This window comes from Phaseolus vulgaris, chromosome 3 (assembly GCF_000499845.2).
Source record: "Phaseolus vulgaris cultivar G19833 chromosome 3, P. vulgaris v2.0, whole genome shotgun sequence".
Lineage (NCBI taxonomy): Eukaryota > Viridiplantae > Streptophyta > Magnoliopsida > Fabales > Fabaceae > Phaseolus > Phaseolus vulgaris.
The window spans coordinates 50,344,467-50,357,689 of NC_023757.2; the positions used below are offsets into that span (position 1 = coordinate 50,344,467).

Consider the following 13,223-nt stretch of genomic DNA (forward strand, 5'->3'; position numbering starts at 1 on the left):
CACAAGTAGTTGATCCTCTCCTCTATTGACAACGCCATATGATAGATATAACAAACAAATTACAATTGAAAATGTTGTTATAGTTTGAGTTGAACTTCAATGCGCAAAATAGTGTAAACACTAAATCGCTAAAAAAAGGATAGTTGATATGACTTTTCAGGTAGTGATTGTAAAAGTTAGTAAATTTACTATACATGAAAATTTCTTATCAAATGATTATATAAAAACATTTTACACTATCAGTGTTCGATATTGATACAAATATAAATATTAGGAACGATATCGATACTACATTAATTCATTATAAGAATGATTTGTAATAATTACGTAAGTATATGTTTTAAATGTTTATTTAGGAATTGAGAATTTCTTATTGGACTTAATGAGGATCAATTTCCAGTGTCTCATGTTTGACTAAGATATTGAACGCATACTAAATATGTGATGCTGTATTAAGAAGTGGACTTTAAGTCTAACTCAACCTCATAAAATGGGCTTATGAGGTTGAGGTTTGCAATGTTCTTATACCATATTAAGAAGTGGATTTTAAGTCTAAGTCAACTCCATAAAACCGGTTCATGAGGTTGAGGTTTGCACCCACTTATATATAAGTGAAAGACTCTAATTTTTAGTCGATGTGAGATCTCCAATATGTTGTGAATCTTTATTTTGATTTTAGTTTTGTAGAACGAGTATAAACAAATTGTATTATTTTACGTTTGGTTTGATTTTATTTGTACTATTTTAGTTTTTACACAATGTATTATTGCACTTACTTGCTATGGATTAATATTGGTTAATCATATATTAAGAAGTCTCAACAATGAGAATCAATATCATTGAAGTATGAATAGGATATTGTGTATGATAAAAAGTAGTGTGGTAGAAAAAAGTTGATTAAAATAATGGATGGTGACTTAGGAAAACCGTGGTGGGAGTAGTAAAGTAGTGGTTGGATGGGTAGGCCCAATGTGAGCCCAACACGTTACTACTCTACTTGTTGCCTAAGCAGCTGCAGCATCGTGGTTTTCTTCTTCTTCACTCTATTCAGCGAAGCGAAAAAGCTTGAATAGAGGAGCACAGAGAGAGGTAGCAATCCCAACTCAGAAGTAAAACAAAGTACCAAACACAAAGCACAGCACAATGGCCAGGTACGATCGAGCAATCACCGTCTTCTCCCCCGACGGCCACCTCTTCCAGGTCGAGTACGCCCTCGAAGCCGTCCGCAAAGGTAACGCCGCCGTCGGCGTCCGAGGCACCGACAACGTCGTCCTCGGAGTCGAGAAGAAATCCACCGCGAAACTCCAAGACTCCAGGTTCCCTTCCAATTCCCACTTTTTTTTCAGATCCCTTTCCCTTCGATTAGGGATCATCTACACAACGACGCCGTTTCAAACTAGACTTAGCTTACTCCCTAATTGACTCTCTGTCGTTTCGCAGGACGGTGAGGAAGATTGTGAATCTTGATGATCACATTGCGCTTGCCTGCGCGGGACTAAAGGCCGACGCACGTGTGCTCATAAACCGGGCACGTGTGGAGTGTCAGAGTCACAGGCTCACCGTTGAGGATCCCGTTACCGTTGAATATATCACCCGTTACATTGCGGGGCTTCAGCAGAAGTACACGCAGAGTGGTGGTGTGCGCCCCTTTGGGCTTTCCACCCTCATTGTTGGGTTTGATCCCTACACTGGCTCGCCCTCACTGTACCAAACGGACCCTTCTGGCACGTTTTCCGCGTGGAAGGCGAACGCGACCGGCCGTAACTCGAATTCGATTCGGGAGTTTCTGGAGAAGAATTACAAGGAGACCTCTGGGCAGGAGACTGTGAAATTGGCTATTCGTGCATTGCTTGAAGTGAGTTTCGTTTTGGTTTTTTGTTTGTGAATGAATACCTCCCTACCCGGTTTTATTGTTTATCTAGAAACTCTTGCCTTGCATTTTGTATGCTCTGCCTTTTAACGTTTTTTATGGCTTGGGAAGAACTTTAAGGTAGAGTTTGATGGGAAGACAAAATGGATTGGAATGGTTTACTCTGATGTGTTCTCATTGCTTCTACACCTTTTTAGTGGATTCAAAACTTAAGAGTTTTTAAAATGTACCGAACATAGCACAAAATCTATATAAGCTACCTAATTGTCTTGAATTTGATATGCCTTATAATAGATTGAGCACAAAATCTGTATAAGCTACCTAATTGTCTAGAGTTTGATATGCCTTATAATAGATTGGGCAGTTTCACTAGATTAGACTGACCTAAAGTACCCATGTTGATACATAGATTTTGTCTCTTTTTTATTCTTGATGTAGACCCATTTTCTTTCTAACAAACAATGGTTAATATAGTTATAGAACTTGCTATGTCACACATATATAGTACTATTCTTTTGGAATATTTATCTTTCTGTAAGATCAAAACACAAACCTTATGCAATTATTAACGTCTTACAGTTGTAAACATAAACCATTTTTAGCATGTGACTCGTTCTTACCTAGATTTTGTTGATACATGTCTGTAAGCTATCTGGTACATTATTCTATACTTTATGCAAATAAACATACATTCAACCTCAACTTTAACCATCAGATTTATTTTAATTTATCAAAATAACAGTTTTGTAGACTGTCACGATAGCTTCTCGGATATTTAATCTAATTGTTTAGATCTTTCACATTTTTTGTATCGATGTATAACAATGACCTTTGAAGTCTATGTGATTTTGTGTAATTGTATGTAGTAATAGCCAAACTAAAACTATGCAATACATTTATGTGGTACTTCTGGTTCACTTGGTTGAAAAGCTCTTCATGTGAAAAAAATGAGTATAAAATAAAAGATGAGAGCTGGGCTAGACAGTTGGAAGGGATGAGGATATTTTTGGGTACTTAATTAAGATGTACTTTTTCTTCCCCTTTATGAATTTATTTTGCATACATGCTAGCGAACTTCATCTTTACAGAGATAAATAAAAAAATTTAGGACACTATTATGTGCTAGTTAGATTATTTATAGATGGGAAATTTAAAGTGAAGCTTATTTTGCTTATTTCACAATCCTTGGCACATAATTTTCCCTTTTTGTTCTGAAAAGAATTATAATTTAGATATTTATGGTTAAATATTTATTGCTTGGGAAAAATAAACCAAACAAATGGCTAACAATGTTGTAAGATTGGCTAATGGTTTAACCATATATTTTACTTCAATGAGCACTTACCTAGTTAATTTTATTTAAGATGGAAAAATGTTTTTCTTGGGATTTCAATGTTGTTTATACTTTTTGTATTTTTTATGCCCTAGGCTCAGAACTCTTTAACTAGTCCTATTTTTGGGTTTGTGCTTTGCATACTTGGGAAAGGAAAAATATCTTGGGGGCAATATTATCCCATTGAAGACTGACATTTGCAGTGCTGCAGACTGGTTCTTTTGATTTGAAAATATTCACTATTGTTGAAGTAAATGTACATCTGTACATACATGACTTGTTTGCATTCAAAGCCTTTATGTACGTTGTGTCTTTTGTCACTAAAAATGCAAAATTTTGGGCTGCGTAACATGATATCCACACTAATACTTTTGATAATGTTTTGAATACCTCAAATATTGTGAGAGCAAACTGATAAATCTGGTCGTTGTATATTGGCCTGTACAATCAATCTCTGAAATAGATCAATCTGTTAATAGTTTGTTATACATTTGGAACATGATTTTATGTACTTGTGATTTTTATTTGACATCGTATGTGATTAGGTTGTTGAGAGTGGAGGGAAGAATATAGAAGTTGCTGTGATGACAAAGGAGCATGGTCTGCGTCAACTGGAGGAAGCTGAAATTGATGCCATCGTTGCTGAGATCGAAGTGGAGAAAGCAGCTGCTGAGGCTGCGAAGAAAGCCCCTCCGAAGGAGACATGATTTTCTGTTTAGTGAGCAGTGTTCTTGGTAGGTTGTGGCTGTACTCACTGAAGCTAAAATTGATGCCATTGTGTCTAAGATTGAAACAGAGAAACGGGGTTGTTGAGGCTGCAAAGAATACCCTTTCTAAAGAGACGTGGTTTATGTTACTTTTCTTTAACTCGTGAATTGTTCTTGCTAGATGTTGGCCTAACTTAAAATTGAATGATTTACTGTTTTTGGGCATTGCCGTATAATATAGTATTGGTCAAATTAATTGCATGCCATTATTATTCAAGTTCAAATTGAGTTGGGTGATTGATACACCATCATGCACAAACACTTTCATTAGCAAGAACTGGAGCTTTATATTTAGGGGATATGTCCATTGTGTAAAAAAAAGAAATGCCTTTCCATCTCTAGAAGAAATTTTAATGACGTGAAATGGAATTAGTGGTGTTATCAGATTAATTGATATATAATAAAAAAAAGAGGAGTAAATTGCGTTTTTTATTCTTGTAAAGTGCGACATATATTAAAAATGTTTCCTAAATTTTGTCCTATTAATTTAGTCTATATAAAATCCATGCACATAATTGATAGATAGATATATTGTAATTCCATTATATGGCGCAGGGACGCATGTTTTTAAATTTTTTATTATACGTACACTTTTTTTTTTTTAATTTAATGCAATTTGGTATCTTAAAACCCTAAAATTTCTCTCTTGAATGATGGTATTTGTGTTTTAATAATTGATTTAAAGAGAAGTGTAAAAAGTAAGATTCTTTGGATTAAGAAAAAAAAATTAAATGAAAAGATTGAAAATGATTTGATTAATATAGTACAATAATTTTTTTATATTGGTATATTTAAAAATTATTTTGTAAAATAAAATTTTAAAATAATTTAATGTTTAATATATTATTTTGTTTACTTTAATTTACGTAATTTATTATAAAAAAAATAGAATTATTAAAATGAATATAATTGACTATCTTTTTGAAGTGCACGGTATTTTCTTGTAAATCTCATGTCACCAATATCTTCAAGTAGGTTATGCAAAAACTAGCTCCAAATTTCTTTAGTTTCAGTCTATATTAGTGTTATTGTCATTAGAAAAATATTGGTCATTTGAATTCCTACGTACAACAACTAAACTTTTGTTTCCATATTTGGTTTTCATATAACAATCGATAATGCAAATGAAAGGTCTACATTTAATAATAAACCTTCCTTTTCAATTTGCCAAAGAAACCAATTCTTAGGTTCAAATTAGGCTCTAGTGCTGAATTTTACAAGTGTTTTGATTATTGACTCTCTTCAATTCAACATTGTAACTCTACAATTGAGAATACTAATTGGTAGGGTAACCTTCTACCATTTTTAGTGCAATATTTCAGGCAACAATAATTTGTCACTGATATTTTAATTTAATTTGATTTTAAATTTTCATTTTCATTTAATTTGAAATAAGAACTTTTGTTATCCATTTTGTTATTGCCTTTTTGTTCTCAAACACTCTTAGACATGTGTGATTGGCACACAAGTCTTTGAAGCAAAAGAATGTTTTCCTCCAACCATAGTGACTAGTATTTCTAAACGAAAACTCTTCTTACATTCACTTATACTCTTATTTTATCATTTTTTATGAAATCCACTTCCTTACCATTTAGAACATAATGATTTAAAATGATATCTTTAAATTATTCAAGTGATAAAAACTTAATGTCAATTGACCATTTCAACTTTTTACACGTACTCATCTTTAAATAACTTTCTTGCAATATTGGATCACAATATATTATGTGCATCAAAATTAGAATGTAGCTCATTAATAAAAAAAATTCTACTTAAACATTGAATCATTAAGATCCAATTCAATATCTCTTTTTTTTTCTATCCTCATCAAACATTGACTTCAACTTATTTTAGTTATTGTTATTTGAGTTATAACTTTTTTTTTTCTTTTTCGGGACATTTTTATTCTGATTGTCCTGCAACAACAACCTTAAACCTTAAATTAAAAATAATCATTATGTGTAAGTTTATTCCTTCCTCAATGTCATTAAAATGGACATTGTTAATTGCTTCCAATCATCATCCTCATTCACATGCCTTTGTTCCAAATTAAGTGTTGTTTTGTTTGTGCTAATAAAACTTATTTGAGAACACCACCAATATCATTCTAGACATATATCTCAACTTTACAAATTTTTCTTGTAACAAAATTAGACAAGATAATTTTTCGTAAGGTTATCAAATTTTTTGTTCATCCCTTTCCACAACAATTTAACCTTATAAACATCCTTGAATTTTAAATTCTTTACAAAATCAACAACTTCAAGATAATTTCATTAACTAATCATCATTTCATATATCACATGAACTTATTTTTTTACGATTAAGTGACGAGTTATTTACCTAATATCATAGGGTAAATTTCATTTGTAAATGACATTCCTATAAAATAAAACTACCTCTCATATTAAAACCCTAAAACCTAAGGAGTAAACTCACCACATCCAGAACCACCATGTTCAACTTAATAAAAAAATGATAAACCTACTCTACTCCATTCCATTAACAACAATGACAACAAAAATAAAAAATATGGATAAAAAAGGTAAAACAAAATTGAAAACCCTTATCTACCACACTTTATATAATTTCAACAAAAACATCAAATAAACAAAACTTATATTAATCTTTATAGTAGAAGGAAGTTGCGATCCATAACATTTAGTACAAATTCTGTCAAAAAAACAAAATCATTTGGCCCATGCAGGTCTCGAACCTGCGACCTTCGCGTTATTAGCACGACGCTCTAACCAACTGAGCTAATGAGCCATCCATGTTTCATATTAATCTAAATATGTATTTATAAGATGTTTCGTACACAGCACAAAGGTTTCACATTCTCGATACCTTCAATCAAACTCGCGAGAAGGGAGGATCGGGAACTTCGTGAGATTGACCTACACCATGAAAGAAACCAAAGAAGATAACGAGGTACTTTTCTTTCTCCAATAAAGCTTCCTTCTTTCTTTTTTCTTTTTTCTGCTCTCAACTTTCTTTATCATCAACTTCCCAATGTATTTTTCTCCCAATTTTCAAACCCTTTCAAAACAATCTGTAAAGAGTCATCTTTCAATGTTCAAAACAACTTGTTGGTGTTACCAAGTTTGGTTCTTTTTAGTATTGTTGTTTTCATTTGTTTGTTGTTCCTGTACCGTGGTACCGTTTAGCTTCGGTTACATCTCTGTTAAATGTTGAAATCTGCTTGGAAAGTCTCTACTTGGACCAGATTCTGTTGATTTATGACCTAAATTTGTAGCTTTCGTCTATTTTCTCACAGATAAATCATCACTACTTGAGGATTTTGCTATTTTGCTTTGATAATTTATGTTGGTGCTTTTTAGCGAGGAGGTACCATTAACAAATCCTGTTATGTTTTCACTGGGTAAAATCCCATTCAGAAACAATTAGAATTTTCAAAAGTATCTATAAGAGCTTCCATCTGAAGCAGCATCATGTGTCTGATAGGGTTTTATTTGAATTCCATGATATTAAGATTATGGATTCAACTCAGGTTATTATACCGTTGTATCTTAAGCTAGCCTAGATCAACTTCACTAGTGGGTGTTATTTTCAAAGGTTTTGCATTTTTTAAAATCAGTGATGCTCCCTGTTAAAAGACAGATTGAGGTCAGTCTTTGTCTGGTTTGTCTGATTAAGATTTGCATTGCTTTCTCATTTGATAAAGCTATGGTTTTGATGATTCTATGACATGTGAAGAAATCCATACACCCTTGTCTATAACTACACGCAATGGTCACTCTGAGACTTGTCTGCAGTTCAGTGACTGTTACTGATTGGAGTTTGTATTTGCCGGATGGTACTCCCATTGTCTTAACTGACTCTCCCAATTTGAACATATATGAAGGCAGGACAGTAAACTGACCTAGCCATCAAGTGAGGATTTTGATATATATGGTTCTTTGGAGTTTTATTGTGTACATTGATTTCTATTTGTCATGCGAAACTATCTTTTTTGGCACATTGGAGGATTAATGGTGTAGTTTCATCATAGTACTATTCTCTATGGTGTAGATTTGGGCTTTAAAGGAACAAGAGAAAAAAGTAGGAGTAGCATTAAATGTGTATTTTAAGATTGATGTGTGACCACTAGAAAAAACAAGATATGAAAGTACTGTAAATAAGGAGATTTGCTGTGACACCTATTGAGAAAAAGAAAACAGAAAAGTGGTAAAGGTGGTTTGGATGCAAGCACAGTGCAATCAAACAAAGAAGGTCACTGGAGACACTGTAAGGGAAGTGGTTTGATTTTGCATTTCATACAATATCCTTGTTTTAACATTGACATTGGCAATCATACAATATTCCTTGTTTTAACATTGACAGTAAATTCAAATGTTGTCTGCAATTTACTGATTTGGACAAAACACTATTTTGTTTCCTTCTTCACATGGGACTTTAGATTTGTCCATTAACTTTACTACGTAGGATTTTGTATATACTCATATTCTCCAAATCATTTATTTGAAAGAAGTTAATTTTATTTCAGACAGAAGATAATAAGCAAGCTTCTGCTGATGTGTTGTTTCATTATTCAAGATTTGCGCTGGCATGTATTGGATGCAAGATTCGACCATTTAATTTGAGACTTCATTTGATGAAGGTAGAAGAACATATTTTTGTTATTGGTATTTTGATGATTCTTTGTGGCACCATGTATATCCATGTTTTTTATACAACCTTTTATGGGCATCACAACATTTTTCAGGAGATATCGGGCATGCCTTCTTCTTTAAATAGGGAATCACCACAGAATGCAGCATCTCCTGATCCAATGGGTGAATCATCAAGCACAGGAACAGCAAGACTCGACAGAGGAGACAGTTTCCGTGCACTATGACCATGTTTTTGGTTGGGCTGTGTGGCATGTTGTGTTTAGATTAAAACTCTCTCTTCTCCTACATATTATGATTGTGATGGTATACATGTAGAAAATTATGCTTATAAATACCATCTATGCAATGGGTCATAGATTGGTGTTAGATTATCAAGTTCAGTCATTTCAATTTCAAATTTGCTGTAATATGATTTAAATTTAGTTTGTTTAGTCTTATCCTTTTAAGTGATTCTACTTACCTTAGTATGTATCTTTGTACCAAAATATGTATAAATAAGTAGATGCATGTCTTCACTCAATGTAAGCTCATCTTGTTAAACTTATATGCTTTCATATTCCATATTCTCCAAATCATTTATTTAAAAGAAGTGAATTTTATTTCAGACAGAAGATAATAAGCAAGCTTCTGCTGTAGTTTAATATATATATATATATATATATATATATATATATATAATAATCAAGTACTTTAAATGGTTATTTATAAAGAAAAGAGAAAAATGGTTTAGATAGCTTTTCACTGAATTGCCTGAGTGTAGCATGAATGTCCAATTTGTTTTAATCCCCAACCAACAAGTTCACCACAAATGCAGTTTTAGAGAAATGATTCAGTAAAATTATATCTTTTAAAAATGTGCATCTGTGAATGGTATATGAAAAGTTTTTTCTACCCAAATCATGACAAACAATATTTATACCTATTTTAGTTTTAAAATAGATTAGTTTATTTATTCTTTTGACAAATGACACTTATCTTTAAATTAGTTTTTAAATAAATAAATAAAAACTAGTTTTTAAATAAGTGTTTATATTTTTAATAAGTGATGTTCCTTTTTTTTATATTTTTAATGAAGTTATATTTGTTTTCTTTCTTTGTTTAAAATAACATATTAATTAAAACTTCAATGAAAATTAAAGTTTATAATATAGAAATTATAGATAAAAAATGAATGATTTAATTATTATGTATTAATAATATATAAAAGGTATACTTTTTTATTAATTTTTTTATAAAATATAAAAAGCTACAGTTTTTTAGAAATCACAAATTTGATATAAAATTAAATAAATAAATAGTCATAATTTTTTTTATTAAACTTATTAGCATATTTACATATGACTTTAATGCAAATATAAATATAAATAAAATAAATATATAAAAGTGTTTCTTTGTTAGGAAGTTAATGAGTATTTATAAACTAGATAAATGAGTATATTGTTATGAATTATTGTGATTTATTACAAATTCCACATGTGAAATATATTGCATTATAAAATTTATTTAAAATAAAAAAATAAAAGAATTTTATTAATAATACTTTTTATTAGCCCTCCTAACTTAGTGAGTATACCTCATTACATGTCTGTTTCGTAATTAAATATTAATGTAAAGTTGAAATCATATATATATATATATATATATATATATATATATATATATATATATAACTGTACAGTTTGGTACAGGTTTTGGTTTGTATTTCCTTGTGTATGTATGTATACATGGGCAGAAATACAGACAACTGAGTAGTTGTTAGTTAAGTTTGGTCTCCATATTTTTCTTCATAAAAATAAAAAAATTCTGAAAAATTAGGATCAAAATTACTTAAAATCTGATCCTGTTTTATACAGAGGACATTTATGGAGTATTTTTTTTTTTTACAACTGGTATATGAATTAGTTTAAAACAAAGGAAATGAAGTTATAAATAGAAAAACCCAATTTCATCCTAAGTAACGGCTACTTATCTCACCCTTCCAACGGCTCTTTTTTTCATAAATTTAAAACGGTCTCAGTCTTCTCCAAAGCACATCCTTCACTTCTTTCCTTCATTCGTCTTCCCTTTTGCCGTAGCTTCTCCTTACTCTTTCGAAGCACTGTCCCTTTGTTCTTCTCTTGCAGAAGAAGCATCGGATCCACACAGTTTTAACGTTCTATTATCATTTCTCACTTCATCACAATGCAAGACATGTGGAATGTTCCTCCGGGTTTCAGACCCTCCAAATCTGCACCTTCTTCTCCTGCGAAGCCTCTTGGAGCAGTTCTCAGAACTCGCTCTGAGTCCTTCCATGTCACTCACAAAGTCCCAGTTGGTGACACTCCTTATGTCAGAGCAAAAAACGTTCAGGTAACCTTTTTTGTCATTTGTTTGTGTGTTGCAATGTACAATGTCCTTCCATGCCCTTTGGGACTTTTTTGTTTTGTTCTAAGTGTTGAATTAATGGTGTTTTTCTTTGGTGTGTTGTTCAGTTGGTGGATAAGGATCCGGAGAAAGCAATTCCACTGTTTTGGGCAGCCATTAATGCTGGAGATAGAGTGGACAGTGCTTTGAAAGACATGGCTATTGTCATGAAGCAGCAAAATCGGGCTGGAGAAGCCATTGAAGCCATTAAATCTCTTCGTAGTAGATGTTCAGATCAAGCCCAAGAATCTCTTGATAACATCCTCTTGGATCTTTACAAGGTAGGTCTTCTTCACTGACTAATTTTTATGTTGTTTTGTTGTAAAAGCTTTTGATTGCATCTTATTATATTTGTGATCTAACTGGTCTATACTTGTAATACTTATATGACTATCGATACTGAAAAAAAATCATTTGTTTTAACAGAGGTGTGGAAGACTTGATGATCAAATAGCCCTCTTGAAGCACAAGTTGTACTTAATTCAACAAGGGTTGGCATTCAATGGTAAGCGTACAAAGACTGCAAGATCTCAAGGGAAGAAGTTCCAAGTCTCTGTGGAGCAAGAAGCTACGAGATTGCTGGTAAGAATAGAATAAATAACACATGGAAAGAGAATTTTAACTCACTTTCATAGTTTTTCCTCTTTTCTGTGGTCTCTATACTGAATTGGACTTGTTTTATGTAGGGAAACTTGGGATGGGCGCTGATGCAGCAGAACAACTACATTGAAGCAGAAGAGGCATATCGCAGGGCACTGTCTATAGCTCCTGACAACAATAAGATGTGCAATCTAGGCATTTGTTTGATGAAGCAAGGAAGAATTGGTGAGGCAAAAGAGACACTGTACAGGGTAAAGCCTGCAGTTATGGATGGCCCTAGAGGCTCAGATTCTCATTTGAAAGCCTATGAAAGGGCACAGCAGATGCTGAAGGACCTTGAATCCGAGATGATGAACAAGGGAGTTGATAGGATTGAACAAAGCAGACTCTTTGAGGCCTTTTTGGGTTCTTCATCAATATGGCAACCCCAGCCTTGCAAGGACCACCACACAACCTTGTCAGCAGCAACAAATTCAGCAAGAAATCATGAAGATTTTGCTGATGAGAACATCAGTTCCAACATAATGGCCAAAAATCACACAACATTGCCCCCGTCTAAGGCTACCTCTACCGCTACCAACAAACAAATCATTGCCATGTTGGGGAACTCACTCAATGTTGCAGCTCCTCCGTTTTATGCAACAAAATCTGTGTTGAGAGAACCATTTGAGAACCATTCTGAGACCCTTAAGAGAACAAGGTCTGGAAATGCTGCAGGGTCCATGAGAGTAGTTAGTGATGTGAGGGACAGCAACAACAAGTTGCATGTGGAATTAGGAGTGGCAGTGCCAGAGAACAAAACAAGAAGGCTCTCATCAGAGGATGATGGTGAGAAGAACAAGTTAACAGATTTGTTACCTGATGATGATGACTTTGAAGAGGCCATTCTTGCTGCAATTTTGGGACCCTCCAATGATCATAAAGCCAATGAGACAAGCAGAATCTTGCAGAGGAATAATGACAAGAGGCTTAAGGTTTTTAAGGACATCACACTATCTCTGAGTCCAAGAGCCTGAAGCAAACCAATTTTTAATCTAATGAATAATGAATAACATAGTGACAGTGTTTTCAGGTTGGAGATGATCTTGCTCTCCACTTGTTGTTTAACTTCATCATCCATCTTCTGTAGAAGGAAATAGGAGTAGCTTTCATGCTTTTTGGGCATGGCATTATTATTATTTGTTACTATCGGTTTATTTGTTATATTGCCTTGTAAATGAGGCACATCATTGACATAATAAATTGATATCAGTTTTTCATTCTTAAGGTTAATTTTTATGTCGTTTATTTGTGCCCTCAACTATCCACTAATTTTAGAATGTTTATAATAAGAAGATGGTTATAAAAGAAAATAGTTAGAATACTTGTAACACCTAATCTCTCCTCCACTAATTAATTATAATTAAAAACAAAAAATTCTGAACATGTAATTAATTAAAAACACTACTAATGTGAGACAAAAGTATTTATCTTTATTTGGTAAAATTTATAAAATAAAAAACATCTTCGTTTCTTTATAAAAAACATCTTCATTTCCTTAAAAAACATCCTTAACTATCTACTATTATAGGATTAGGGTTTATAACTATCTACTATTATAGAATAATAAAGTGTTA

At 32.6% G+C, this 13,223-nt stretch overlaps 3 protein-coding genes and 1 non-coding gene across 4 annotated transcripts; 3 read left to right on the plus strand and 1 right to left on the minus strand.

Annotated features, from left to right (window-relative positions):
- Positions 1–1,015: 1,015 nt before the first annotated feature.
- On the plus strand, positions 1,016–4,166 carry LOC137808487 (proteasome subunit alpha type-7). Its single transcript, XM_068609624.1, has 3 exons — positions 1,016–1,316; positions 1,441–1,855; positions 3,749–4,166. The coding sequence occupies exons 1-3, from the start codon at positions 1,144–1,146 to the stop codon at positions 3,908–3,910; spliced, it is 750 nt and encodes a 249-aa protein (XP_068465725.1). The 5' UTR covers positions 1,016–1,143; the 3' UTR covers positions 3,911–4,166.
- Positions 4,167–6,665: 2,499 nt separating this feature from the next.
- Positions 6,666–6,739, minus strand: TRNAI-AAU (transfer RNA isoleucine (anticodon AAU)). The gene has a single exon. It is a non-coding gene; the product is annotated as a tRNA-Ile (tRNA).
- On the plus strand, positions 6,667–9,124 carry LOC137808488 (uncharacterized). Its single transcript, XM_068609625.1, has 3 exons — positions 6,667–6,901; positions 8,478–8,591; positions 8,697–9,124. Exons 1-3 carry the CDS (start codon positions 6,875–6,877, stop codon positions 8,826–8,828), a joined length of 273 nt encoding a protein of 90 aa, XP_068465726.1. The 5' UTR covers positions 6,667–6,874; the 3' UTR covers positions 8,829–9,124.
- A 1,436-nt stretch (positions 9,125–10,560) lies between these two features.
- On the plus strand, positions 10,561–12,873 carry LOC137808482 (protein POLLENLESS 3-LIKE 2). Its single transcript, XM_068609618.1, has 4 exons — positions 10,561–10,953; positions 11,076–11,288; positions 11,434–11,589; positions 11,694–12,873. Exons 1-4 carry the CDS (start codon positions 10,786–10,788, stop codon positions 12,621–12,623), a joined length of 1,467 nt encoding a protein of 488 aa, XP_068465719.1. The 5' UTR covers positions 10,561–10,785; the 3' UTR covers positions 12,624–12,873.
- Positions 12,874–13,223: the final 350 nt, after the last annotated feature.

What these genes read in the sequence shown, in the direction of transcription:
- LOC137808482 (XM_068609618.1), top strand. Translation starts at nt 10,786, where the DNA reads ATGCAAGACATGTGGAATGTTCCTCCGGGTTTCAGACCCTCCAAATCT. An exon ending in TCAGAGCAAAAAACGTTCAG is followed by an intron (nt 10,954 to 11,075) that starts GTAACCTTTTTT and finishes TGTGTTGTTCAG; the next exon opens with TTGGTGGATAAGGATCCGGA. An exon ending in AAGAAGCTACGAGATTGCTG is followed by an intron (nt 11,590 to 11,693) that starts GTAAGAATAGAA and finishes TGTTTTATGTAG; the next exon opens with GGAAACTTGGGATGGGCGCT.
- LOC137808487 (XM_068609624.1), top strand. Translation starts at nt 1,144, where the DNA reads ATGGCCAGGTACGATCGAGCAATCACCGTCTTCTCCCCCGACGGCCAC. An exon ending in GCGAAACTCCAAGACTCCAG is followed by an intron (nt 1,317 to 1,440) that starts GTTCCCTTCCAA and finishes GTCGTTTCGCAG; the next exon opens with GACGGTGAGGAAGATTGTGA. An exon ending in CTATTCGTGCATTGCTTGAA is followed by an intron (nt 1,856 to 3,748) that starts GTGAGTTTCGTT and finishes GTATGTGATTAG; the next exon opens with GTTGTTGAGAGTGGAGGGAA.
- LOC137808488 (XM_068609625.1), top strand. Translation starts at nt 6,875, where the DNA reads ATGAAAGAAACCAAAGAAGATAACGAG. An exon ending in AAACCAAAGAAGATAACGAG is followed by an intron (nt 6,902 to 8,477) that starts GTACTTTTCTTT and finishes ATTTTATTTCAG; the next exon opens with ACAGAAGATAATAAGCAAGC. An exon ending in TGAGACTTCATTTGATGAAG is followed by an intron (nt 8,592 to 8,696) that starts GTAGAAGAACAT and finishes AACATTTTTCAG; the next exon opens with GAGATATCGGGCATGCCTTC.